This window comes from Thrips palmi, unplaced genomic scaffold, assembly GCF_012932325.1.
Source record: "Thrips palmi isolate BJ-2018 unplaced genomic scaffold, TpBJ-2018v1 HiC_scaffold_12, whole genome shotgun sequence".
Lineage (NCBI taxonomy): Eukaryota > Metazoa > Arthropoda > Insecta > Thysanoptera > Thripidae > Thrips > Thrips palmi.
In genome coordinates, this window is record NW_023144623.1 from 12,440,617 (window position 1) to 12,466,576 (window position 25,960).

The 25,960-nt window shown below is 57.3% G+C and overlaps 1 protein-coding gene across 2 annotated transcripts in view; it reads left to right on the top strand.

Annotated features, from left to right (window-relative positions):
* LOC117640223 (glutamate receptor 1) overlaps window positions 1–25,960 on the top strand; it is a 239,956-nt gene that overhangs the window by 183,277 nt on the left and 30,719 nt on the right. For both annotated transcript variants that reach the window (XM_034376550.1, XM_034376552.1), the window contains exons 3-5: window positions 15,676–15,803; window positions 16,415–16,544; window positions 24,118–24,250. In XM_034376550.1, the coding sequence (XP_034232441.1) occupies window positions 15,676–15,803; window positions 16,415–16,544; window positions 24,118–24,250 (391 nt within the window). The remainder of the gene's footprint in view (window positions 1–15,675; window positions 15,804–16,414; window positions 16,545–24,117; window positions 24,251–25,960) is intronic.

Genomic DNA, 25,960 nt, shown 5'->3' on the forward strand with positions numbered 1-25,960 from the left:
GCAATTTTGTGACCCGCTTTCGTGCGCGGGTGGATCGGGTCAGCCCGGCGATACCGGCAAGCCGAGCCGGACGAACGGACGGCACATCTGTCAAGCTTTGACCCACTTTGACAGGCCGCTGCCAAAGTGCCTACGTGGTGAGTACCCGTGGCTGGGAAGGGCGGTCCAGGGGGCACCACCCACCACGCCCCCAAAAGCAAGCCAAAATACAACCTAACCCACAATCATGGAATGCCACGCGCAGTGTTTCCCATGCCGAAGGCCTAACGCACTTTCGTTCTAATCTGTCCTGATGTCCTCCCCCCCCCTCTCTCTCTCCCTCTATCCAGTGTGCGCCCCTCGCTATCTGCAACGCATTGATTGCCCACAATAGACAGTGCAATGGCGCGGTGCTAAATCCCCTACAATGCGCCGCGGGAGGATGAAAAAACGCCCGCGCTGCTCTTTGCTGGGCTAATTTCGTTATCGGGCTGGACGAGTGCGCTTCTGTGTGTGTGCGTGTGTGTGTTGATCCTGAAAACGCACACTGTGACGCAAGCATGTACGCATGCAGGTGCTGCGTTACGCACGGCTGCTACATGCCAGCATGCCACCAGCCTTCTTCTTTCCTTTTATATAGGCACAAAGTAGCCTTGTAGTTTTTCCCGGGTAACATTTTTTTTCACAATGGCCCCTTGTAAAACTTCGATGTGTTTATTTTTTTTTTTTATGGTCTTTTGGAATCGTCCGCCGAGGTGTGAAGGGCCCCCAAAGCGGCGAGCAAGTGGGGCGCCGGCACGAGGGCCAGAAATCACATAAAACGTGATGAATGGGGATGGACGGTCTGAGTAGGTCTCGATTTGGCAGAGAAGTTTGACCGGGTAGCCAGTAGCCAGCCAGTGCGCGGCCGAGAGGCCAGCCGAGCGGCTGGCCGGTTGGCAGTGGCGTGCCAACTAGAACACGCGGCCGGACTAGTCCGAATTGATGCTTTCTGCATTCCGTGCGAATGGAAATAAAAAAAGATCCCGGGGCATTTTGCCGTTGCGGGGAAGAGGGTTATGAACCTCCGAGTTCATAAAGGGATCAAAATTTTAAGCATGTCACATCGAGCAACAAAGAATTGCAGGCATTTCAAGTGCGAACTTTTAATTATCGGACACGTGATCGTTTCTATCCAAGCTGTTAGGAAAAGCCAATTTCCATTCGCAGTCGCGTGTTGGTCGGCTTGGCTAAAGCGGTTCTGATACAATGCAGCCATCGGAACATAGTTTGTGAGGCCATTTCCCCGAAACAGGAGCTCCGGCTTCTCTTTGATCGTCTCGACACTGGCAACGAACGCTCTCCCGGCCCTCTCCATTATTGTCTCTCTTCTTTCTCTCTCGCTCTCGTTTTCGCACGGCACGCACCTCTCACTCCTTCTGTCGCGGCGTTCTTCCTGTGGTTCTGACGCTTATGATGACAAGTTGCCCGTGGCCATTTCTCACTTTCTTCGCTGGCTGCTTCGGCCACCTCGCCCACCTTGCCGCCCCCCACCCCCAAAATCTCTCCGATTCCTCCCCCCTCCGCGCCGCCTGTGGCAACGAAACTCTCGAGCCTCGCCGCACCCGGGACCGTTTTTCCATTGACTTTATAATGTCTCTTCAATTCTAAATTCTAAATTCCGCACCCCTCGGTCCGCCTGCCTGCGGTCTGCCCGCCCCTCCGCCCGGCCGGGTGCGTGGACCTCGCAGCGCCTCGCAGCCTGTCCAGTGTGGCGGGCCGCCCGGCCGCCAGGACTCATTTCGCAGAGAGCGACAAAGAACGCGTGGCCCTGCAGCAGCCGGAACGGTATGCTGTCCCTCTCGCACTCACAGGCTGTGCCTTGGGGGTGCAAGAGAGAGACAGACAGCGACGAGGGCGCACAGTGGGCCAGAAGACCGGTGGATGCGGCCAAAATTTTGGACGCGTTTTGAGCTTCAGAGTCGCTCAATTGGACTTGAATCGAACGTGTGGCCCCACAATGGATTGCTCTTGGAACGAGGAATCCATTGGTGGGGTCACAAGCTAGGTTTGTGACTCTGGAGCTCAATACACGTCTAGAGTTTTGGCCGCCTCCATACCGGTCTTCTGGCCCACTGTGGGGCGCCGCCTTTCGGACGCGGCCTGGCGGGCCGTGGCAGTGGCGTGGCAGTGGCGTGGCAGTGGCGTGGCAGTGGCGTGGCAGTGGCGTGGCCGGGCCCTCCTCGCAGCAATAAGGCAGCCGAGTGACGCAATAATAATTGGGCGCCCCTTATTAAAATGGCATATTTTAGCGCGGAGGACGACGACGCTTCATATCCTGCCGTCTCCGCAGTGTGCTTGACGCGCCGACAAGGGGCCGGCCGTCGTGTACGGACCGGAAGGGAAACCATCTCGGAGGAGAAAAGTTGGCCTCTGTGTGTGTGTGTGTGTGTGTGTGTGTGTGTGTGTGTGTGTGTTGTGTGTGTGTGTGTGTGTGTTGTGTGTGTGTGTGGCGCTGGATGGCCGGGTGAAGTCAAACAGGCCCGGGCCGGGCGTGCCACATTGGGCTTGGCCGCGTGCACTGCTAAGTGTCCCCGTTTGCGGACTCCCCCCTCCCCCCTCCCCCGGAGAGCTTGCAGAACCGCGTGCTGCAGTGTGCACACGCGCGCGGGAGAGAGGCACTCACTCGTCCGTCGCTGTGCATTGAAGCCTGTTTCCGTTTGGAACCCCCGACTCTCCTGCCCGCCTTTTTGTTTGTTTTGATGTGGGGGGGACTTAAATTTAAGGCAAGCTCCGCGCCACCTGATAGACGGTGGAGTCGGCCAGTGTTTTCGTTTGTTTTGTTTGGTTTGTTTGCACGCAACACGTGTCGCGGGGCGTGAATAAGAGCGGCTCCGGCACTAAATGGCGCAGAAGTAAGGACCGCTGCGCCGAAGGTCACTTCCGCTGGGAGGTCCCGCGTCGCTCCGTCTCTCTCGCTCTCACCGGGTGACCCGGACGGGTGCGAGAGAGACGGAGAACCCGCTGAGCCTACTGGCGGCCAATGGCCGTCGCCAAGATGGATCTGTCCGTGAATGGCCCGGGCGACAGGCTGGCCGGCCAGCGCCTTCCAGATTTTTGTTTGGCCAACGGCAAACGATGGCTGGGGCGACGGCCTGACCTACATATCGGGGCTGCCTTTGGCTTTGCCGCCCCGCCCGAGCGAAAACATTTCATTAAGGGGGTGATGCGCAGATTGGCAGCCTGTTCTAATTACTGCACATTAAGCTACCCGTTCGAACGGCGGCCCCGGGGCGCCCTCCGTCGGGACGGCGTGGACGGCCGGGACGGCCGGGACGGGGATCGGATCAACTGCTTCGAGAGCTAATTTCGCAGCGCCTTGGCGCGTCCTCCCTGCAGAGTGATATTCCGATCTCTCTCTCTCTCTCTCTCTCTCTCTCTCTCTCTCTCTCTCTCTCTCTCTCTCTCTCTCTCTCTCTCTCTCTCTCTCTCTCTCTCTCCTCCTCTCTCTCTCCCTCTCTCTCTCTCTCTCTTTCTCCAGGGACCTCCGAAGCAGCCTGCTGTTGACGGCGGTGGGTCGTTTGCGAGGCTGGAAGCTTTCTATCGGCGCCCCGCTACAGACTGCTTCCGAGAGTCGTTTTCGTCATCCTTCTCTCTCTCGCACCTGTACAGGACGCCCCACGAGTGCGCGAGAGAGACAGAGCGACGGGCACGACGCTCGGAATCAGTCCGCTGCCGAAGTGTGAGCAGGTGTCGGACCCCCATGCACGTTTGAGTCTCGTAATTGAAACCCCCTTCCCTTCCCGCTTCCGCCCCAATTCGGCACAAAACACCTGTACGCGCCGACAGCAGCCAACGCGCCTGACACGGCCATAAAAGTGGCGCCAGTATGCGCGGCTAGAGCATCGGCCGGAGTGGTCGCCGGAACGACTTCCGAAAGTGCAGTGTGCCAGGGGTCTTCGTAAGAGACACTCGCGAAAAGCGAACGGCAATAACGAAAACGAAAAATCTTAATCGGCCGTACTTCAGAAAAATTTAGGCCTCAGAGGAAAACCGACTTTGTGGGATCGGAATCTTGTTTCTAGCTACCTGAGTTCACGAAGCATGCCCGTGTGTGGGCCACTGTTGCCGCCGTTCGACCTTGCGCAGTGCGCGGCCACCGGTCAGGGCGGTTGGGCTGTTTTATGGCCGAGTTACGACTGGCCTTGAGCCCCGGCCCCGCACACTGATCCACGGAGGTGGAATCAAAATTCCGCGCCCGAGTCGGCTCGACAACGTCAATATTCGGCGAGGTAGGCGAGACTGGGAGGCTGGCTGGGCCACGTCCCCCGGCGAAAGTGGAAGAGAAGAATGTGTTTTCCGATAAAGGACACTCCCTGGACAAATGAGACGGTGGACTGCCCCATTATCCGCTCGGCTAAAGGTCGGCGCGCCACGCGGCCGGCCGGAAAATTCGCGAATTGGTCCGCCAATTTTCCGCGGCGATCGGTCTGTTTTACTGAGTTGGGACGCGCTGCCGCCGCGCATCAAAGTCCGGCCAAATTTGATGTGCGAGCCTCGCGAGCCGTGGAGTAGAAACTACTGGAGTGGCATCACAGGGGGGAATACTTCCGGCAAGCATGTTTGAACTTCGGTAAACTTTAAAGAAACTCATCAATCCAAAAAAATCAAACAAAGCTGATTACCTCCCCCATTCTCTCAGCTACAAATTGAAAGACTTCAATCACAATTTATCCTACTTTCTTCGCATTGCTGTGGCTTTTCTTTTCAGAGTGACGTGAGGGGCAGGTGCATGGATGCGACGCTGACGCCCCGAAATTTGGGAGAGTGCCACTCGGAATTTTGAGGGCGCGCGCTTCTGTTTACAAACACGGTGCCAAGGTATTGTGAGCAAAGCGGCCGGGGACAAAGGCGAGGCCGAAGCGCTTTGACACCCAACTCCCTGCCAGAAGCAGGTGTAGGCCAAAACCGTAAAGACAGGGAGAAAAGAAGGCAAAAGGGCAGCGGGGCTCTCGGTGTCCGATTTCTCAAAGCGAGAGCTATATCGAGGCGTCGATCATTATATCGAGAGTCTCGAGCTGTTTGCGTGGAGGAACCTGCCTGGCCAAGCGGCTGGCTCGGACTGGGCTCCATGGCCAGGTCTCGGAGAGGGACAGTGGGCTAGAAGACAGGTGCAAGCGGCCGAAACTCTAGGCTCGTTTTGAGCTCCTCAGTCGCCAAGTAGGACTCGAACCCAACGTGTGACCCCACCAATGGATTCCTTCGTTCGGAGAGCAATCCATTGGTGGGGTCAATCGTTCACTTCGAGTCCCATTTAGCGACTCTGGAGCTGAAAACCAGTCCGGGATCTTCACCGCCTGCGCCGGTCTTCTGGCTTACAAGCTAGGTGTCGAGGGGCCCCGGCGACGTCAGCACAGCGCACAGCTGCCTGTCCACCTCGCTTATTCTCGTCCACGTCGTCAAAGGCGGCGGCGTGGCGCGTTTGTCATTCTTGTCTGAAAACAACAACCTCTCCCTTATCTGGCGCGGCGAACCTCGCCCCGCCCTCAAAGGAAAAACCGCCCCTTCCTTCCTCGGTGAGGTGGGGGGGGGGAGTCCACTGGGTTGTGCGAACATAAATGCCAGCCGGCGGCGCGGCAGCCTCCTGCCTGCGTTCGGGTGTCTCCGGCCGGCTTCGGGTCGGCCCGAACGACACGCCCTTTTTACTGCACTGCCTTTCGCGTTTTGTTTTGACGCGACTCGGCCGGGCGAGGGAATAAATAAAAATTTGCAGGCACTTTTGATGCCGCCTGCTTCGCCTGCTGCTGCCCAGCGTGAAACGATAAACCAGCGCGCCGAGACGGACGGAGACGGAGAGCGTCTGGTGCCGCCAAAATGATTTCTTTTTATGGCGACGCGCGCGGAAAGTGAGTCCCTTCCCCCGTGTCCACAATTGTCTAGTATCGTAAAAGTATGTGCCGTTTATGTTATTGCAGGGCCGAGGCTGCTGTGTGTGTGGTGTCGGTGGTCTGTGCTGTGCTCTGTGTGTGTGTGTGTGTGTGTGTGTGTGTATGTGTGTGTGTGTTAGTTTGGAATGGTTACTACAACTGCGGTGCGTCCCCGGCATCCATGCGGCACATGCTTCTATATGCACCGCCGTTCCTCTCGGCAAGCTGCTGACACTTTTATGCCCTTGGCGTGGCTTGCCAAACATTCCCTCGCTGTCTCTCTAGCTGTGTGTGTGTGTGTCTCTCTCGCGGAGGCTGACTTTTTGTGTTCCCTGGTGTTTATGCACGGTAACATGATGGCAGGTGCCAGTTAAACATCCGTCAGGTGGCACATGTCCGTCGTCCTTTACGAGTGTTGTGATTTTTTAAATACCTTCTGCTATGCAAGCAGACATTCTATTGTACCTCTGGAAAAAAGAACACGATAAAATCATCTCTTGGGAACTGACTGAGCTCCCTGAGAATCCGAGGAGACTTTCTCAGGAATTGACGGATATTCCTAGGAACCCCAGGAGATATAATTTTGTCGTGAAATGGATGTCTTTAGACGTCGTAGTTTACCTACTGATCCAGTGCGACGTGAATGCCTGTCCCACCGACCTACATCTCGCTTGCTCCCGGACGAGAGGAGACCCGGCAGGCGGATTTCCCAACAGCGTTTTCAGGTATTTTGCTGGGCGGGCAGCTGCCAGGCCGGACTGCAGCCGTGTAGCGGAACGAGGGGGGAAATTGAAAGAATGGCGTGGCTTTGGGAGCCAAGCCTGGCCCTGGCCCCGGCCCGGCCAAGCCGGACAGGATGAAGGCCGGGAGGGGAAGGGGGCGACAGGGATGCCAACCAATATTGCCAAACCGAGATCAGACCTCAGCGGGGAGGCGGGGGGTCGCGTCCCGCGGAAGAGAGTAGGTCGAGGCATGCAGATGCTGCAGCACTCGCTCCGCCGACTGTACCGTCCCGATGCACTCCGAGAGGTATAAGAGCCCGCTCAGCGAGAGCCAGAGCTCTGCTGCCAAGTTCAAAAGTGGTGTGCTGAAATCTTCCTCGTTTCCCGCGCACTACTTTTATGGCCCACTCTTTCATGCTGACGATCGGAATGGCTCGCTCCAGGTACGCTTTTCGGCGGTATGAGAAACTGCGCGCTCGGCTGGCGCCGGGAGCCGGGATTTCGGTCGCGCCTCGCCGTGCTTCCCTTCCTTGGCTCGCGGGGCGTAGCGGGCCGCAGTGTCCCAGTGGCGCTGGAGCTCATCGCCCGCCTTGGCTCGCCGACTTGGCATCCACCCTGCGTTCCTTCCGACGCTGCAAGCAGCTGCGAGCAAGCTGCGAGCAAGCTGCAAGCTTCCGGTGCACCACAAAAAAAATCCATCCAGATTATCGACTATTACGTTTTGCATATGATTTACTCACCTTTCACTCTAGCAAATTTATCACCCAACGCACTGTTGAAGAAAATCTTGAAAAACGGGATCCTGGATTTATTATTTTTGCCAGTGCGCCGCGCTGTGGGCCTTCGCCTGCAATGGGGCAATCGTGTCCGCATGGGTTGGACCTTTGACCCGCCGGCCTGGCTTGCCGGCCTCACTTGTGATCACACAGCGACGTGTCCTGCTGGCTGGAGATTCCAGCAGCCTGGGTCGGTCCGCCCCTTCGGGGCTGCGGGCCTCCGGGCCTCCGGCTGGAATCTGTCGCAGAGACGCGTTATTGAGCGCCGGACGCGACACTAATTGGAGGGCTGGCCTGGAGTCCTGGACAAGTCTGGACACTCCAGTGCGGTGGCCGCAGTGCACACAGTGGGAGGCAATTACCAAACTGACTTGGCCTCTGCACTGCTTCAGTCAACCGGGAGAACTTTTCCACGCGTGCTGAGGTACTTTCTGAGTACTATGAAAGTATCAAACGCGGTGATACTTCACAGCTGGACTCCAGTTTGGCTACCTAAGGAACATCTACGCGCTACGCACTTTTTCTTGCCAGTGATAGTTCACGGCCACACTCCGCATTCCTCCGTATTGTTTTTGTCGAGCGAACTCGGCCGCCCAAAATACCCCACGGTGGCGGGAAATATCCCTTGGGCTGGCAACACACTGCTCGTGACACTGAAAGAGAAGAGGGTTGGCACCGCCGAAGTGGACCCTATCCTTTCGCTGCGCGCGGCGTGGTGCGGTGTGGCGCGGCGTGGCGCGGCGTGGCGTGGCGCGGCGAGGAGCAATCCGCGAAACGCCTGGAAATGCCGTGGAGGCGATCGGGTGGAAACGGAGTCGGTGCTATCGCGCTGCCGCGCAGCCACCAGCAACACAGCGATGCCGGGCCGGACCGGGGCGGGCCCGGGGCCAGGCCGCTACAATTGCCGCACCAGCCACTACACCTGCTGGCTTGGGATCTGTCCCTTGCGGAGCAGTGCGGAGCCGGAAGGGAAAAAGTTGGAAATCGACGTCTTCCCTTCGGAGGTGGGGGGCTCGGGCTCCCTTCGAACAGTGGCAGGGCATTCCTGGGCTTGGATGGCTCCCACGCGGAGGTCGTGGGTTCGAATACCGGGCCATGCTTTCGTTTTCAGTCTCCGTGAAGTGCTTCTATTTCGGGGGCGGGTGATACTTTGACGTCGGCTACGTGCTGCTACGCCCTAAGCTTGCGACAGTATCGTATCAGAGGTGTCCCACCTTGTTTGATGTATATTGAGCCCTTGTTACACGGGCGCCCCGAGCGGCAACGCACGCCAAAGCACGGCAAGATTGGCCGGGCGGGCCGACGGCTAACAGGGCGTAATCCATCGAGCGGACGGCCAAACATGTACCGCTAGCCGTCCTTGTCCAGCTGTCTTTCTCTCTCCCCACGCGAGGGTGATGAGTGTCGTCCACTGTAGAGGACTGCAGTCATGTCGTCCTTGCTTTCGGGGGAGGTACACGGTTAGACTTGGTCCTGAAAGATTCAGGGCCGTAACGCGTCCCTGAGGTAGCCGGACACCCGTTTCCAGGACGGGAGTGGCGAAATTCAACCAGTTTGCCGTTTCGTCCTGGAAACGGGTGTCATTGGCGACGTTTGTCACCCGTTTCCAGGACGGTTCGGAATGTTTGGGGCTCTCGGTCCTGGAAACGAGTCTCGGCGGGCCCAAGACGCCGAAGTAAGACCAGTTCGCACCTGGTAGCTTGCACACTGAACTACATTGTACCGCTGGGCAATGATGCGCCATTCCCGCAGTGCGTTTCATGGAAAAAATCGGCAGCAAAAAGTGGCAATACGAAAGTCTCAAGGAGACCCGCCGATCAGCTTCGGTGTTCTTATGGGAACCGGGCCTTCATCCGACGCATCCCTGCCGCGCAATTCGACAGATTAGTGGAGTTCGTATTGGGCTGGCCCACCCGAAGTGCGCGCGGTTTCTGTGGTACAGTGAGAGTCCAGATTCAGAGGCCTTACCTCAGAGGGGTCACATTGGGTATTTGAACCCGCGACCCCGAGTGCCGAGTCTAGTCAACTCCTCTACCCTGACCGCTCAGCCACCGAACCAGCTTGTCGGCGGCGATGTCGCAACTCCTCTTGAGCTGCCGTTCGAGAAATCTGGTCCCGAAAAAAGGGTACCTGGAGCGGTCTCGAACCCGGGACCTGCCGCTTCCCACATCATGCTCTTAACCACTGAGCCACCGGGACGCCATGGCCCCCGCCCTGCCTGCGCAGGTACCCAATCTTCTGTGGATATACCTCCCCAAGCAATTGGTCGCCGAAAAAATTGTGTATACTACCGGTCCCGAACCCGGGACCTCCCGCTTACCGCGACATGCTCTTAACCACTGAGCCACCGGGACGCCATGGCACCCGCCCTGCCTGCGCAGGTACCCAATCTTCTGTGGATATACCTCCCCAAGCAATTGGTCGCCGAAAAAATTGTGTATACTACCGGTCCCGAACCCGGGACCTCCCGCTTACCGCGACATGCTCTTAACCACTGAGCCACCGGGACGCCATGGCACCCGCCCTGCCTGCGCAGGTACCCAATCTTCTCTGGATATACCCCCCCAAGCAATTGGTCGCCGAAAAAATTGTGTATACTACCGGTCCCGAACCCGGGACCTGCCGCTTCCCACATCATGCTCTTTACCACTGAGCTACCGGAGGACCATGGTGCTTGCTCTGCCAGCGCTGGTACTCAATCCTCTCCGGATAGACCTCCTCAAGAAGTTTGTTGCCGTTGCCGAAAAATTTGCTCATGGCACTAGTCTCGAACCCGAGACCTGCCAGTCAGGAACGCAGCGTTCTAACCACTGCGCCACCAGTTTGCTATGGGCGCCGCTCTCCTAGCGCCGAACTTATAATTTGTCCAGCATCAAGCAAGATTGGTGGCTATTCAAGTTTGGCGCTAGGAGAGCGGCGCCCATAGCAAACTGGTGGCGCAGTGGTTAGAACGCTGCGTTCCTGACTGGCAGGTCTCGGGTTCGAGACTAGTGCCATGAGCAAATTTTTCGGCAACGGCAACAAACTTCTTGAGGAGGTCTATCCGGAGAGGATTGAGTACCAGCGCTGGCAGAGCGAGCACCATGGTCCTCCGGTAGCTCAGTGGTAAAGAGCATGATGTGGGAAGCGGCAGGTCCCGGGTTCGGGACCGGTAGTATACACAATTTTTTCGGCGACCAATTGCTTGGGGGGTATATCCAGAGAAGATTGGGTACCTGCGCAGGCAGGGCGGGTGCCATGGCGTCCCGGTGGCTCAGTGGTTAAGAGCATGTCGCGGTAAGCGGGAGGTCCCGGGTTCGGGACCGGTAGTATACACAATTTTTTCGGCGACCAATTGCTTGGGGAGGTATATCCACAGAAGATTGGGTACCTGCGCAGGCAGGGCGGGTGCCATGGCGTCCCGGTGGCTCAGTGGTTAAGAGCATGTCGCGGTAAGCGGGAGGTCCCGGGTTCGGGACCGGTAGTATACACAATTTTTTCGGCGACCAATTGCTTGGGGAGGTATATCCACAGAAGATTGGGTACCTGCGCAGGCAGGGCGGGGGCCATGGCGTCCCGGTGGCTCAGTGGTTAAGAGCATGATGTGGGAAGCGGCAGGTCCCGGGTTCGAGACCGCTCCAGGTACCCTTTTTTCGGGACCAGATTTCTCGAACGGCAGCTCAAGAGGAGTTGCGACATCGCCGCCGACAAGCTGGTTCGGTGGCTGAGCGGTCAGGGTAGAGGAGTTGACTAGACTCGGCACTCGGGGTCGCGGGTTCAAATACCCAATGTGACCCCTCTGAGGTAAGGCCTCTGAATCTGGACTCTCACTGTACCACAGAAACCGCGCGCACTTCGGGTGGGCCAGCCCAATACGAACTCCACTAATCTGTCGAATTGCGCGGCAGGGATGCGTCGGATGAAGGCCCGGTTCCCATAAGAACACCGAAGCTGATCGGCGGGTCTCCTTGAGACTTTCGTATTGCCACTTTTTGCTGCCGATTTTTTCCATGAAACGCACTGCGGGAATGGCGCATCATTGCCCAGCGGTACAATGTAGTTCAGTGTGCAAGCTACCAGGTGCGAACTGGTCTTACTTCGGCGTCTTGGGCCCGCCGAGACTCGTTTCCAGGACCGAGAGCCCCAAACATTCCGAACCGTCCTGGAAACGGGTGACAAACGTCGCCAATGACACCCGTTTCCAGGACGAAACGGCAAACTGGTTGAATTTCGCCACTCCCGTCCTGGAAACGGGTGTCCGGCTACCTCAGGGACGCGTTACGGTCCTGAATCTTTCAGGACCAAGTCTAACCGTGTATGTCCGGTACCGACACTTTGTTTATGGTGATGGCAGCACCGGGTACCTACAGCAGTCGACAAGGACATGGAGCTTGTGCAGGGCATCTGGCGTGATACCCATTGTGACGGGGAATGTGGTTCGGAATGTCTCCCTGTGGCTTCTCACCTGCGCCGCGCCGTAGGCTATGTACCAACGCACACACGGCCGGACAAACACACACATGCACAACACACACCCGCCTGCTCTGGTCATTGCTGCCGGGGCCCGTCCGGTCGCTCCCGTACACACACTAGCAAGCACACTTACACACTAAAGTTGCTGGCAAACAGTGAGCGATCCCGAACAAACTCCTCCCGGGTCAGGCCGGGACAGCAAACGAAGACGTCTGAGCGACGTGTTCTATTCTTTTTGAAATTGTTCCATTTTATAACTTTGTGTTGTCGTAGGAAACTGAACGAAATACCTGAGCGTATATCTTGTAATTGAAGTCAAGGACGTCTGAAAATATTAATTGCAAACAAGGGGAGCTACTCCTCGCACCCTCCTCAAACTTACTTCGACACGGACTGCAAAATGTCGGTTTGCCCTCCTTGGCGAGCGACGGCGCCTCCAAGCCCGGCCTCCTGCTTGTAGCTGGCGTGCTTGGATAAGCAGCGGCAATATGGGCTCCGGGCCGAGCGCTTAGCCCGGACGTGCGTGGAATGGTAGTGCGTGGGGCCCGGCCGGGAACGAGAAAGTGATTTTTGATGGACAACAGCCGTGCAGCGTTAAGGCCCTCGGTCAACAGCAACTTGACGACCGAGATAAATTAAACTCCCTTTTCTGGCTGTGTGCCTCGCGAAGCTCCGCGCCCAGGCGCAGCACTCTGCTTGCACAGAGGATTTTTTTCATAATGTAAGCGATATGATGGTATCTTGATTCAGCCGGATATTAAAGAGGAAAATGCGCAAAGGGAGCGAAACCTTTCAAAGGGTGAAACAAAGCGGCCTGTAGCCTCAAGACACTTTTCCCCTTTTCCCTGGCATGTGTACTCGGAAGGGGACTGAGAGCGATGAAAAAAATCCTACCTCTGCGCCTTGCGAGTTACGTAACGCCGTGACTGCGTTAATTTAATGTCTCATTCTTAGTGCCACTTTCAGGTAAAGTTTCCAACTTTCCCACCTTTTTTTGTTCCCATTCTGTCGCAGTCCGTGGATTGAAACTGTCCCTTATTCCCCAGCAAAGATATATAAGCGGCCCTCAGCGTCTTCTTATCATTCTCTTTCTTTCCGTTTCCATTAAATGAGAAAATTAATCCGTGCTGCTGCGAGTCTTTGTCCATCCCGCGCCGTGCAACTGCAGCCGGACTAAACCTTAAAGTCAATTAGCGTTTCATTCATGTCCCGCCATCCTGCCGACAGCCCGGCTCTGCCCGGCTCTGCCCTGCTGCGCCTCCATTAGCTCGTTTCGGACTCGGCGGTCCGTCTTGCAGGAAACGTGCCGCCATCTGTGACGTCCAAATTTCTTCCCTCGTATTTTGCTTTAATTTCGCGTGTAGCCCCTCCCGCTGCGGCAGCTCTCTGTGATTTAATATCGCCGCAATGTGAGGGCCTGAGTATACCGATCGCGCGGAGGAGGCGGTGATAAGTTCTCGCTCTTTTCGCACGGGGCTCCCCAGAGCGGCCTCAGCCGGCACCGGCCAGCAGTCCTTGGCACCTGCCTGAGTGAAAGTCACAAACTTGGCCCGCGGGACGCCGGGACGCTGGGACGCGCAATGGAGCGGTCATCGGGGAACGCGCGGCAGCGCAGGCCGCCCGAGGGGACGCGAATTTTTCATGAAGGTCCTCTTGTATCGCGGAAAGGCCGCTGTTGCACGGTGTTCCACTCCGCCGGCCAGTCAGTGCCTGGAGTCCGAGCCCAGCCGGTCAGCTGCCTTATTCAGGGATGGCCTCCGAACGGCACTTTTGCAGCGGACTGTACAGGGGCCCTGCCACTGCCTTGCCAGCCCGGGCATTTCAAGACGTTCCCTCTGTCGCTTGACCCACACGGTGTCTCATCTCAAGGAGGGCCTTTCAGTCTACAGCCTTTTGCAATTAGGTCCATCTACCGCTTCTGATGGTAATCAACAAATTTTGGGTCAGGAAACACCCAATTTTGAACAGTGCTTCATTCGTCGTCCAAATTTGGATGACAGGAAACGCTGCACGAAATACGTAACCAAAATGTTCCATGACAGAAATTAAGTAAAAATACACATGCATGCTCCACTTAAAGTAGCATTGGCGTTAAGAGCATTATCATGAGAAATTGCTGAAACTTTTTTATGAGCTCTTTGAAGCTTTCTGAGCAATAGATGTCCTAAAAAATTTTGTTCCTGGATTAATCTTGGAGAAAATCATACTTGAAGTTTTCAAGCCGAAAGCGTGACTTGTCGATTCTGAATGGTATCTGCAGCAATTCTATCCCGGCGACTCGGCTGCGCATCGGGAAGACAGTCGCCCTCTCCGCAGGTTAATCGCGCCTTGTGCAGAATTAAGCTCCTCCAAATAATAAATGCGGCGCTGCGTCGCAAGGCCGTTCATTACAGCCGCTGTTGACAAGTGGCCCAGTTTACCTCTCTTACTTTGAAGGGCGCCCCGGCACGCCGAGGCACGCCCGGGCACGCCGGGCCAGGGCGCCACCTCGAGACATTTTTCCCTCTCTGCCCTCTTTATGCTGTTCGGGGAGGGGGCGGCCTCACGGTGCGAATTAAAGGAGGTGCGTCCGCCTTCGAGATGAATTCATTAAGTCGAGGCGCGGTGCGGCCGGATGGACGGTCACCGCGACTTATTGCGTGCGGGGTGTTTGAAAGTGTGCGGGGTGTTTAAAAGTGTGTGGGGTGTTTAAAAGTGTGTGGGGTGTTTGATAGTGTGCGGGGTGTTTCAAGGTGTGCGGGGTATTTGAAAGTGTGCGGGTATTGGAAAGTGCAGGGGTTGTTTGAGGGCGAGCGGCCCGTTCGTCGAGGGCAGATAGTTTCCGCGTGGTGCTGACTCTGGCCTCCCCACTAGTGAGTGTCTCGCGCACCACCTCGCGGCCGTGGCCCTGGGCAGGCCGCGGCTAGACCGAGGCTAGGCCGTGCGCCAGGATGTAGGGAAAATGAGATTCGGGGTAGAGATGCAAATTTTCCGGAAACTTTCAAAGGGTCGGAAAAAAACCGGAAAAGTTGGAAAAAAACCCAGAAAATTTGGAAAAAAAGGAAAAATAGGAAAAATTAGTTTCTAAGCACTATGAACATGAAATCTACTACTTTTGTGCTTTGTTACAACTTCACTTACAATGACAACCCGAGATTCACAACACCAAGCTCAAAAAAACGCTCGAGAAGGAATCATAACAGGGTAAAATTAGTATGAGTGCACTAAGAATCGTGTTCACGTAGGGATAAAGGTATGCTTTTAGCCTACTTTCAGGCGAAATGCCCGACTTTTTGCCTACTTTTCAGGCTGAATCTTTCCAATTTTTCCGAGGCCAGGGAAAAAAACGGAAAAAAACAGTGTTTTTTTCCAATGTTTCCGGAAACTTTCCGGGCATTTTCATCCCTAATTCGGGGAGATGAGACAAACGCCGCGGGAGATCAAAGAACGCGAAAATAACGAGGTTCTTGCGTCACTAGCGCCCTCTAGCGCGTCGGAAGCTTACCGCCGTGAGGAACGACTGGTAAATTGGATGTGCTGGAAGCTCAGAAGTTCGGCTGGAAGTTCAGCTGGGGAAGCTTGGCTGGAAGCTCATCCCGAATGTCGGCTAAAAGCTCAAATGAAAGCTCGGCTACAACGGCAGCACGCCGACGACGCGACGACGGTGGCGGCAAGCAACCGATTTTTCAAAACTCTAAGCTAGCTATGTTCTCCGATTGTCGCTCAACAACGCACTTTTTTCTCTCTTTTCACTGAGCATTGGTCATTCCCCGAAGAAAATGTACTCTAGTGACAGTGCGCCTTCTCTATCTGGCTGGACTGGGGAACTAAAATTGGCTTTTCGTTGTCCTCTGATTGCAGTCTGCAGCCAGTTCTCGAGAGGGGTCTTCGCCATGCTGGGCGCCGTGTCGCCGGACTCCTTCGACACGCTGCACTCGTACTCCAACATCTTCCAGATGCCGTTCGTGACGCCGTGGTTTCCGGAAAAGGTAATTTTGATGAAACTCGTCGAAATAGAACAACTCCCTTGCAAAAAAAATTTAAAAATTAAACGATTTAAAAATAAAATGGACGGGCAGTGCAGCTAACGGCGGGGCGTAAATCAAGCGCCAAGTGCATGCGATACGCGGCGCGTCTTTTTTCGGCGCCGTTTCGGCCGCCAATTTGGCGGGCATGATGGAAGGTCGTCATGTCCGTGGCGGCCGGCCGATGGCGCCCGATGGAGCGACAAAGGCTCGCCGGCCATAAAATTTGTGCTGAATTTTCATGGCGGAGCAAATGCAGTGATTATATGCGGTCGGAGGGGGTCATCCATCACGGCGCCAATACCTCACCCTCGCCCGCTAGCGCTAGCTGGATCGGCACGGGTTGCTCGAAACACGCGCGCTGAGTCCGCCGAGGCCTTTTTTTTGTGCTTCCTCTATAAATTTGGTCCTCTTCATTTCGGCTGTCGCGCGCCACACCATTATTCCGCTCTTCTTGCGAGGCGCCCAATACATCCGGCGTGGCGGCATTTTCCCGCACTGCCCGGCATTTCCCTGCGAAACGCCGCTGGACCTCTTTTGGCGGTGTATGCTTAGTGAATTGGCTGGCTGCTCAGGTCCTGACGCCGTCCTCGGGCTCGCTGGACTACGCCATCAGCATGAGGCCCGAGTACCACCAGGCCATCATCGACGTCGTCAAGTTCTACGGCTGGAAGCACATCATCTATATGTACGACTCTCACGACGGTAAGTGCCCGACCCGGTCCCGCCGCTGCGGCCACACAAAAGAAAGTCCATGTTTACAGAAGGCCCGATCGCCTGATTGAACCCGGCCAAGCGGACGCTTTTCCTGGAAACGGACTTTCCGGCGCTGAAATGGCATCAGCTTCGGTCACCGCACACCTGTTGACTGCGCGCGGCTGCAGACCTCATGCACGCCCGCCTCATGACCCAGAGCATGATCCGCGAAAATTAATTTCTTCTGGTGAAATGAAAACTGGGTAGGATCCTTCACCCCGGCACGAAAACCGCTTTATCTCGTCCTCAAAACTTAGCGGCGTGGAAAGTTATTTTCAGCGGAAACATTGCGAGGCGAGGGGGAGCTACTCATCTAGAACCCCCTTTCCTCGGGACCGACGGTATGAAAAATTCCGCTATCCCTTTCGTTCGCGTACTCCGTGCATGTCCCTACACCGTTAGGATTGGCGCGTCCTGCCCGGATCCTGGAAGCTCCTGAAGGGTCCTGGAGGGTCCTGGAAGGTCCTGGAAGGTCTTGTCCCCGGCAAGGTGCTGTATCGGTGGCTGTAAAGCGGCCCCGGGGACCCCGCGCGTGCCTCCCGCACACTGCCAATGCGTTCGGGGACGCGGCGCGGCGTCGCGCTCCCAGCAGGGCTCGAGCAGCCGAGCGATTGCGAAGAGTCGTTGCTTCTCTCTCTCTCTCTCTCTCTCTCTCTCTCTCTCTCTCTCTCTCTCTCTCTCTCTCTCTCTCTCTATCTGTCTCACGCCCCACGCAACGCCCATAAGTGCGAGAGGGACAGAGCAATGAGCATGCTGCCCCGCCATGCACTGACTCGATTCCGAATTTGTCATGCCGCCGGGACCGACTCGAATTTGGCGCGGGTGCCGCGGCCCGCGCAATCTCGCCTCGCTGGAACAAGAAGAAAGCGGATCACGGATGTGGAATAAAATAAAAAAGAACCACCGTCATAAATTTGGTACTACAGGGCCACGTCACATTCCGTCTTAATGTGATCGTAAACTCCGCGCTGAAAGAGGATCGTCTAAAGGGCTTTGATGTGAGCAGGCAGGGCAGCAGGGCAGCAGGGCAGCTCCCCAGTAAGCCGTCTGCGGTGAGCAAACAGCCTAAAGCTGTGTTCGGAAACTCTCTCTTTCTCTCTCCTGGCGCTCCTTTCTCTCTCCCTTTTCTCTCTCTTTCTTTTTCTCTTCGGAGTCGCACAATATTTTGCCGCCCGGCAAGGCAGGGAGTTTCGCGAACAAAAGAGCAACGCCCGGAGTGACACTTCTGGATGGAGACGCCACCACGCAGTGGACCGCACGCGGTCTGCAGGTGCACCTCTCTCTCTCTGTCTCTCTGTTTCTCTCTCTCTCTCTCTCTCTCTCTCTCTCTCTGTCTGTCTGTCTCTCTCTCTCTCTCTCTCTCTCCCCCCCCTCCATAACCCGCTAGTTATACCTTACATTTTCGCAAATAGAGTGAAACCGAATACCAAGATGAGATTTCATGCTCAAAATCAAGGCGAAAAAAAATCATTCTCGAGGACCCAAGTGATTTGTAAGGCTGAATAGTAGAGTTTCTCACGTTAAGCCTTGGATATTCTTTGAGACCGCGACAATACGACCAATGGTCGAATAGGACCAAGCGCCCCATCGGCCGGCGCATTCGCAAATGCCTTCGGGTTTTCCATTTTCCGAGAGTCCACTGTGCGTCCCGAGACGAGAGGTCCATTCGCACTTTCAGTACGAGCCCAGCGTCGTGTGCCTCAAAAGGCCAATGCGCGCGACCCTCTTAAAACCCTTCTCTATTTTATTTTCTTTTATTTATTTTTTATTTAAGATCGCCATTGCTGGGTACCCTATTTCCCGCACGGCGGCGGCTCGCTGCGTCCAATGGGCCTCGACAGGCCTCGCCTCTCGGGGAGTGAAGCCCTTTTGTTACGTTTCCTCGGAATAAAGAAGGCCCCGGCGCCGTGCCCGCCGTGCCCGTGGTTCGTGGCGACTATAGAGAACGGACTTAGGACCCCGCTGGGCCCCGAGTGAGGGGGGGGGGCGAATAGCTTCACGGATCCAAAGAACAATCGATAAGGACGGGCGTTAATGGCCGGCTTGTATGCAGCACAAGTTACATGGAAAATCGTGCCTCGAATGGCGGCGCCTCGGCCGCCACGCGCCGGGCTGGCTGGCCGGGCCTTGAGCGCGCCGGAATTTGGAGGGGGAGGGGGCGTACGTGAAGACACGGGGGAAAAGAAGGGGGTGGAGTACCCCGCCCTTACGCAGCGCACACAAATTCATCAAAAGGCGTCCGAAAAACGAAAAATTTAAAACGATGAAATTCTCAAGAAATTAGGTAGTTCTGGAAAAGTTGTCAAAAAAAAGTTGCCGGGGATCTGGACGCGCGCGGGTGAAAAGCGGCGAGGAGTGGTGGGGGCGAGCGAGGCGGGGGTGGGAGGGGAGGGGGTAGTGGCAGCAACTTTCCAATCCGGGAATTACTTGGGGTCGTACTTTCTCATATGCCAGCGCAGCGGGTCTGAGCGGCCCAGGCCGGCCAGGGATTACATGTGCGGAGTTGGTGTGAGTGAGCTAGCCCCACGGCTGGCCCTAGGGCTCGCCCTCCGGATGGCTCTCTGACTGGCCCTTCGGTGGTCCCTAACGGCTAGCCCTCTGACTGGCCTTCCGGTTGTCCCTACGACTGTCTCTCTGACTGACCCTTCGGTTGCTCATGACTAGCCCTCTTACTGACCCTTCCGTAGTCCCTAGCCCTCTGACTAGACCTCCGGTTGTTTCTATGCATAGTGGCTCTATGAGTGGCTCTCTTTCTGACCCTTCGGTTGTTTCCACTGGCTCCCTGACTGACCTTTCGGCAGTCCGTGCGGCTTGCCCTCTGGCCCTTCGTCTGGCCCTACAGCTGACTGACTGGCCCTCCCTGCCGGACGCACTGGCCCCGCCAAGGGCCCCGCCCTGCCCCACGGCCTGCGGTGCGGTGGAGCGAGTGCTGGACCGCGGCTGGCGCGCTGTGGCGCTGCGGCGCTGCGGCAGTGGTCGGTTCATCTGGAGGCCTCGGAGCACTCCCGGAGGACGGCGCGGCTATCCCCGGGCCCGCCCGGGCCGGCGCAAAATTGTCAAACTTTCCTGAATAGAAAAAGTTTGGCCGGCATTTTTGTGTGTAACTGTACCGACCGGGGGGCTGCTGCGTGTAGCTGGGCGCGGCGTTAACAGTGCAGCCGACATCCGCTGCGAGCTGCGAGGCGGGGGGATCCTTTCCGAAATGGAATATGGCTAGCGGGGTGGGATCAGGCGGGCCAGGGCGGCAGCGCGGCAGCGCTAGGATGACTCGCTTCCCATTTCACCGTCAGTGATCAAAAGCTGTGCCGACCGCAGGGCCGCCGCCGCCGTCCCTTCGCGCTGCCTCGCTGGCCGGGGTGGCCTCTGCGGCCTCGGCCTGGCTGACGACGCGGAGCCGCCCGAACCGACCCTTGCTCGCCACACCATTCCAATCGCTACTCGCTCGCTCGCCACCCCCTCCGACCCGCCACTGTTGCAAAAGCAGGCGGCCTTTAATTTGAAAGAGTGCCTGGAACCCGCTCGGGCAGCGGCCTTCTCCCAGACATTGTCACTGGAATGTGCCCGGCAAGTGCAAGAGTGTTTTGCAACCACTTTTACAAATGTTTAGCGCCGGCCAGCCTCTGCCAGGCTCGGCCAGGCTCGGCCGCCATCGCAGTAACGCTCAAGGCGGTGTCATTTGCAGCCAGGCCTGCTAAGACTAGGCACGGACTAGCGACGCTGCCGCTGAGAGGGCTGCATTTTGGCACTCTGTTTCCTCTCGGGGTCGTGGAGGGGACACCGTTACGGCCGTTCTACCAATTGCACACCACTGTACGTGCCTCGGCGGTCCCGCATCCCGTTTAAACGGGCGTCCGCATTTGCGTATTTTCTACCCCCCCCCCCCTCCCCTCCATTTCCCGCTGCACACCTCTCTTTCTTTCTTTGCACTTTCAGTGACGGTGTTGCTTTTGTTGGGCTCGGTGCAGCCAAGTGCATTCCCGTAAATGGGTCAGTTAGAGCAGGGATGGCCGGGGGGGGGGGGGATACTACTTTCCTTAACTTACCGCGCGACTATCGACTTGAACGGCTCCAAAGCCTAGCCGGCAGCGAACAGCCGCGCACTCTGCCTGCAGTGCGCGGAGAGAAGGAAAACTACGCTTCATTGGAAAATTGGAGCGGGACAGAGAGAGAGAGAGATAGAGAGAGAGAGAGAGAGAGAGAGAGAGAGAGAGAGTGAGAGAGAGAGAGAGAGAGAGGCTCTCTATAAATAAAACGACAGTCATCCATCCAAATCTCTCGTCGTCGTTCCCTTTTGTTCACGTCTAGGTCGCATTTGCCGCGTCGCTGCGTCTCCTCGATAGAGAGGCAGCCCCGCGGAGCGACACCTTGACCTTGCCGAACACACACACACACACACACACACACACACACACACACACACACACACGCACGCACGCACACACACACACACAGAGGCAGGACGCCAGACAGAGGTGGCCATCGAGCCGTCTATGGCGGTATCACGCGGAATGGACGTGGTGGGATTTCTTTTCAGGCGGGCAGGGCCGGGGATTCGCCGCGGTCAGGATCCACCAATCACGGGGCGTGACCGGCCAGTTTATCGAGGACGGACGGACGGACGGACAGACAGACAGACAGACAGACAGACAGACAGACAGACAGACAGGCAGACAGACAGACAGACAGACAGACAGGCGGCGACCTCGGGAGGGCGTCGCAGAGACACATCGCAAGACGGGCTGACTGACGTTTTGAAAACAGCGGCATTAGACTCGGCGATGATAAAAAATAATTCGCGTCCCGGTAGTCGAACCGGGCACCTCTAGCTTGGGGCGCAAGCGCGCTATCCACTGCGCTGCCGCTCTTTCCGGAGAAAAGTGACCCTGGATGACACTAATTAGGCAGAAGGGCGTCGTCAGGCGGCGGCACTGTCGTTCGGGGCGATGCCGGGCGATGCGGCAGCAAGCGCGATGCGCATCGCGCTAATCGGAGCGCCACTTCCGCAGAGAGGAAAACCGGAAGTGACTTCCGGTGTCGTGAGCGACTTTCAGAGCCAAGCACTATTGCGAATTGCAGACGGGCAGAGAGAGAGAACGGCCCCAGGTGTCGCACACCCACCCATCCTCACGGGACTCCCCCTTTTGTGCTCTCCGTCACAATAAGAGTCGTGTTGCGAGCAGCACATCCGTTTGGCAGTGTATTGGGTATGCAAATGAGATGCTGGGCTACACGGCGCTACACGTGTCCGGAGTAATATTGGCCGTGTCAGAGCGCGGCAGCACAGCGTTTGTCCGGTGTCTCTCGCTCACCCATTTTCTTGCTTCTTCTTCTTCTTCTTCTCTTCTTCTTCTTCTTCTTCTTCTTCTTCTTCTTCTTCTTGCTTCTTCTTCTTCTTCTTCTTCTTCTTCTTCTTCTTCTTCTTCTTCTTCTTCTTCTCTCTTCTTCCCCCCCCCCCCCCCCCCCCCCCCTTCCCGTTTCCGTTCTGCAGCGCTGCACCGAGTCGTCGTATCGGTTCATCTCGGCAACGACCGACGACCGGAAATAAGACGGCTTTGTCTTTTTGATAACAAAAACGACATAATCGAGAAAAGTTTTCAAATTAAAAATGGCCAGTGTCGAAGCGTTGACTTTGACGGAGCGTCCGAGAAGTTGTTTTATGCCGTGTGGTGCGGGCGGTGGCTCGCGGCCGCGCGGCACCGCGGCGCCTCCCGCGGCCAAAGAATTATTTTTAAACTCATCGCGCCAAAAAGTTTTGCCGCCACGCCTAGCCGGCTCTTGTTTCGAGACGCGGCCCAGTTCGCAAACGGTCGCCGATGTTATTCGAAACGAGTTGTTATTCACTGATTCAGTCGGGCCCGCCCGCGGCCCGCGAGTGTCTCGAAAAGTCAGGACCACGCACTGTGGAGTTTTCAGTGTGGAAAGCGGTTAACGCGAAAAAATGAAAAAGGGGAAAAATGTTTGTCGCGCCACAATCCGCGCGGAGAGCTCGTGATCCTGCACTTTTATGCGACCGCGCGCCGCGGAAGTGGAGTTTTTGCGTGCTTCCGCCTGGGCCTCGGCGGGCCTCGGCCTCGGCTGGGGCCGTCTGGGCCGAGGGCTGGCCGGGCTGGCCGGGCCGGGGGGCTGGCATGACAACACGCCAGGAGACCGCAGAACTGCAGGCCGATGCCGAACCGCGTCGCTCTGTCTCTCTCGCACCCACTGGGGACGCCCCACGAGTGCGAGAGAGACAGAGCGACGCCACGAATCTTCGGAATGAGTCTGCTGGCGCGCGGCCAGCGGACCGGCCAACAAATTTTGGCCGCGTTAGGACGGTCGATACTGACCAAACGCCTCAAAGCGATGCGAAGCGATGCGACGCGGAGCCCCTCGCAGTGCCGTGGAGGAGACCCGCAGTCCGAACACTGATTTTTATCTGTCTCTCTCGCACTCGTGGCGGCTCCCGCAGGACACCCTAGGGGTGCGAGAGAGATGACCGAGCGAGACCGCCGGCCCCGTCGAAGGCGGTGCCGGAGGGGTGGACTGCCTCAGTGCCTCACCGGAAACTCTTTACTTAGATTTAGAGGTGATTTTTTTCTGCGAACTTGAAGCAGTCCATGTGTCGTCCCGACCGAATCCCCACAGCGTAATGCGCCGAACAATACATAATCCGATGCCTTCCCCGCCCACTGCGTGCGCCCTGCGTTCGAGAGCGTCTCTCTCTCTCACTCTGTCTCTCTCTCTCTGTCTCTCTCTCTCTCCCTCTCTCTCCTCTCTCTCTCTCCTCTCTCTCTCTCTCTCTCTCTCTCTCTCTCTCTCTCTCTCTCTCTCTCTCTCCCTCTCTCTAGTGGAAGTTTTAGGGTCCGTAACGGGCGACCCTTTATGGGGATTTCTTTCGCCTGGAATAAAGTAGTACAGAGACGAGCAGGGAAGACGCTGGCTCGGCTGCCTCCTCGGCTCCTCCTCCTTGCTGTCGATTCCTCTTCCTCTTTGTCCTCGCTTCGCCGAACCAGTCAGTTTGACGTCTGATTGGCTTGAATCCGACGCGAGAGAAAAAAAGCCCCGAATTTCGGTAGCCGTCAGCGTTGTGGCGACCGCCGGCCCGGTAGGCAACCCCATGGACTTCCGTAGGCGAGGGGTTGCCTACCCGCAGGCGCTCACCGCCGCCCGGAGTGGCCGCGGCAGCGGCCGGGCCCAGGCCGCACCGCCGGCTGCCAGCTAGGGCTTGCCGCCCTGCAGGACAGACCGGCCGGCGTCCTGGGGCCCGGGGTCACTTCGCCGCCGACCGGGACCCGAGCACATCGCGCGTGCTCCGGCCCCTCGACTCGCGACGCGACCTAACCTATCAATTGTATATAACCCGAAATAGAATAAGTGTACAAAGTGTACCTACGCTCTCTCTTCATTTCGCATGGTCACGAGTTCCTTACAGCGTTGACCAGTCCAAGGCCAAACCGTGTTCTCTGTTCGTTGACGCAAAGATGAATGGCACGATGCTGCGACGACGAGTTTTCCCTGACGGTGTGCTTCCCGCGTGTTCCAGGCCTGCTGCGGCTGCAGCAAATCTACCAGAGCCTCAAGCCGGGCCCCCACGGCTTCCAGGTGGAGATGGTCAAGAGGGTGACCAACGCGTCCGAGGCCATCGAGTTCCTGCACAGCCTGGAGAACTCCAGCAAGTGAGTAATTTTGTTGGTTTTGTTAGAGTGCGTGCTTTGATCTGACTGGTGCCGAGTAGGAAGCTGGACAGCAGACTGAGAGTCGTTCTCGTCGTCTCGTCTGCACTGTCTCCTTTACCAAGGGGCGTCCTTGTACGTGCGAGAGAGACTGAGCGACGAAAACGACTCTCGGAATCAGTCTGCAGGACCAGGTAGGCAAGGCAGTAGACTCGTCATTATAACGCACACACAGCGGCCTGGGAAGCGGGGCAGGTGGGCCAGCCACGCAATGGACACCCTTTATTGGCCACTGCTTGCTCCCCATTACGACGGGGTGGGGCGGGGCGGGGCGGGGCGTGGGAAAATTTGGCGCGCTCATCACCGAACAGTGTTATTTTGCGCCCATGTCATAATATCGGGCGGCGGGTGGTGTCCGCGGCCCGCGCGTGTGTGTGTGTGTGTGTGTGTGTGTGTGTGTGTGTGTGTGTGCGCGTACGCGTGTGTGAATGTGTGAGTGTAAGAGAGCGCGTGTGCGGTACGGGAAAATATAGAGGTGGAAATGAGTAAGGAAAGGGGGATGGGGCGGGCACTGCTTGGCCGTAGGTATGGGGCGTGTTAATTAACGATTGGCTGTGATATGGCGGTTGGCTCCCAAACGACCCGCTAGTGCCGCCGGCCCTGCCGCCACCCCGCCGCCGTCATGGAGGGCCTGGATTCCGAGAGCTCTGTCTCTCTCGCACTCGTGGGGCGTGCCGTGCAGGTGCGAGGGAGACAGAGCGACGGGCCGTCGTCCCATTGCCGCTCTATGATGGCCCGGACGGCCGGTCCAGCCTGGATCCAGCCTGGCCGGCAGGGGTGCCAAACGAGGGGGTACGTGACCCCATATGGCCTCTGGCGGCCTCTGGCCTGCGGGGCTGCGGGGCCCTGCCCAGGCCCTGCCTTGCTGGTCCTCTGGCCGCCACGCCTTGGCCACGCCGCCGCTGGCCTGCTCGAGGAGGGGTCGTCCGGGCCTCGGACACACGCCCCGCCACGCCCCGCCACGCCCCGCCACGCTCCGCCACGCCACGGCCAGGTGCGCTATGCGCCGGCACAGGTGCCGCTAACGACGGACCGCGGGGAGGGGTGTGGGGGCGTCGCGGAGGAAGCAGCCAGCCACGGACCGCCTCGCTGTATGCTTGACAAGCACGGTGCGAGGCGGGGAGGGGGGAGCAACCACAGCCACCGTATAATTGCGGTCCATGTGCTCGGTGGTCCATGGTGGTCCATGCACGGTTAGACTTGGTCCTGAAAGATTCAGGGCCGTAACGCGTCCCTGAGGTAGCCGGACACCCGTTTCCAGGACGGCAGTGGCGAAATTCAACCAGTTTGCCGTTTGGTCCTGGAAACGGGTGTCATTGGCGACGTTTGTCACCCGTTTCCAGGACGGTTCGGAATGTTTGGGGCTCTCGGTCCTGGAAACGAGTCTCGGCGGGCCCAAGACGCCGAAGTAAGACCAGTTCGCACCTGGTAGCTTGCACACTGAACTACATTGTACCGCTGGGCAATGATGCGCCATTCCCGCAGTGCGTTTCATGGAAAAAATCGGCAGCAAAAAGTGGCAATACGAAAGTCTCAAGGAGACCCGCCGATCAGCTTCGGTGTTCTTATGGGAACCGGGCCTTCATCCGACGCTTCCCTGCCGCGCAATTCGACAGATTAGTGGAGTTCGTATTGGGCTGGCCCACCCGAAGT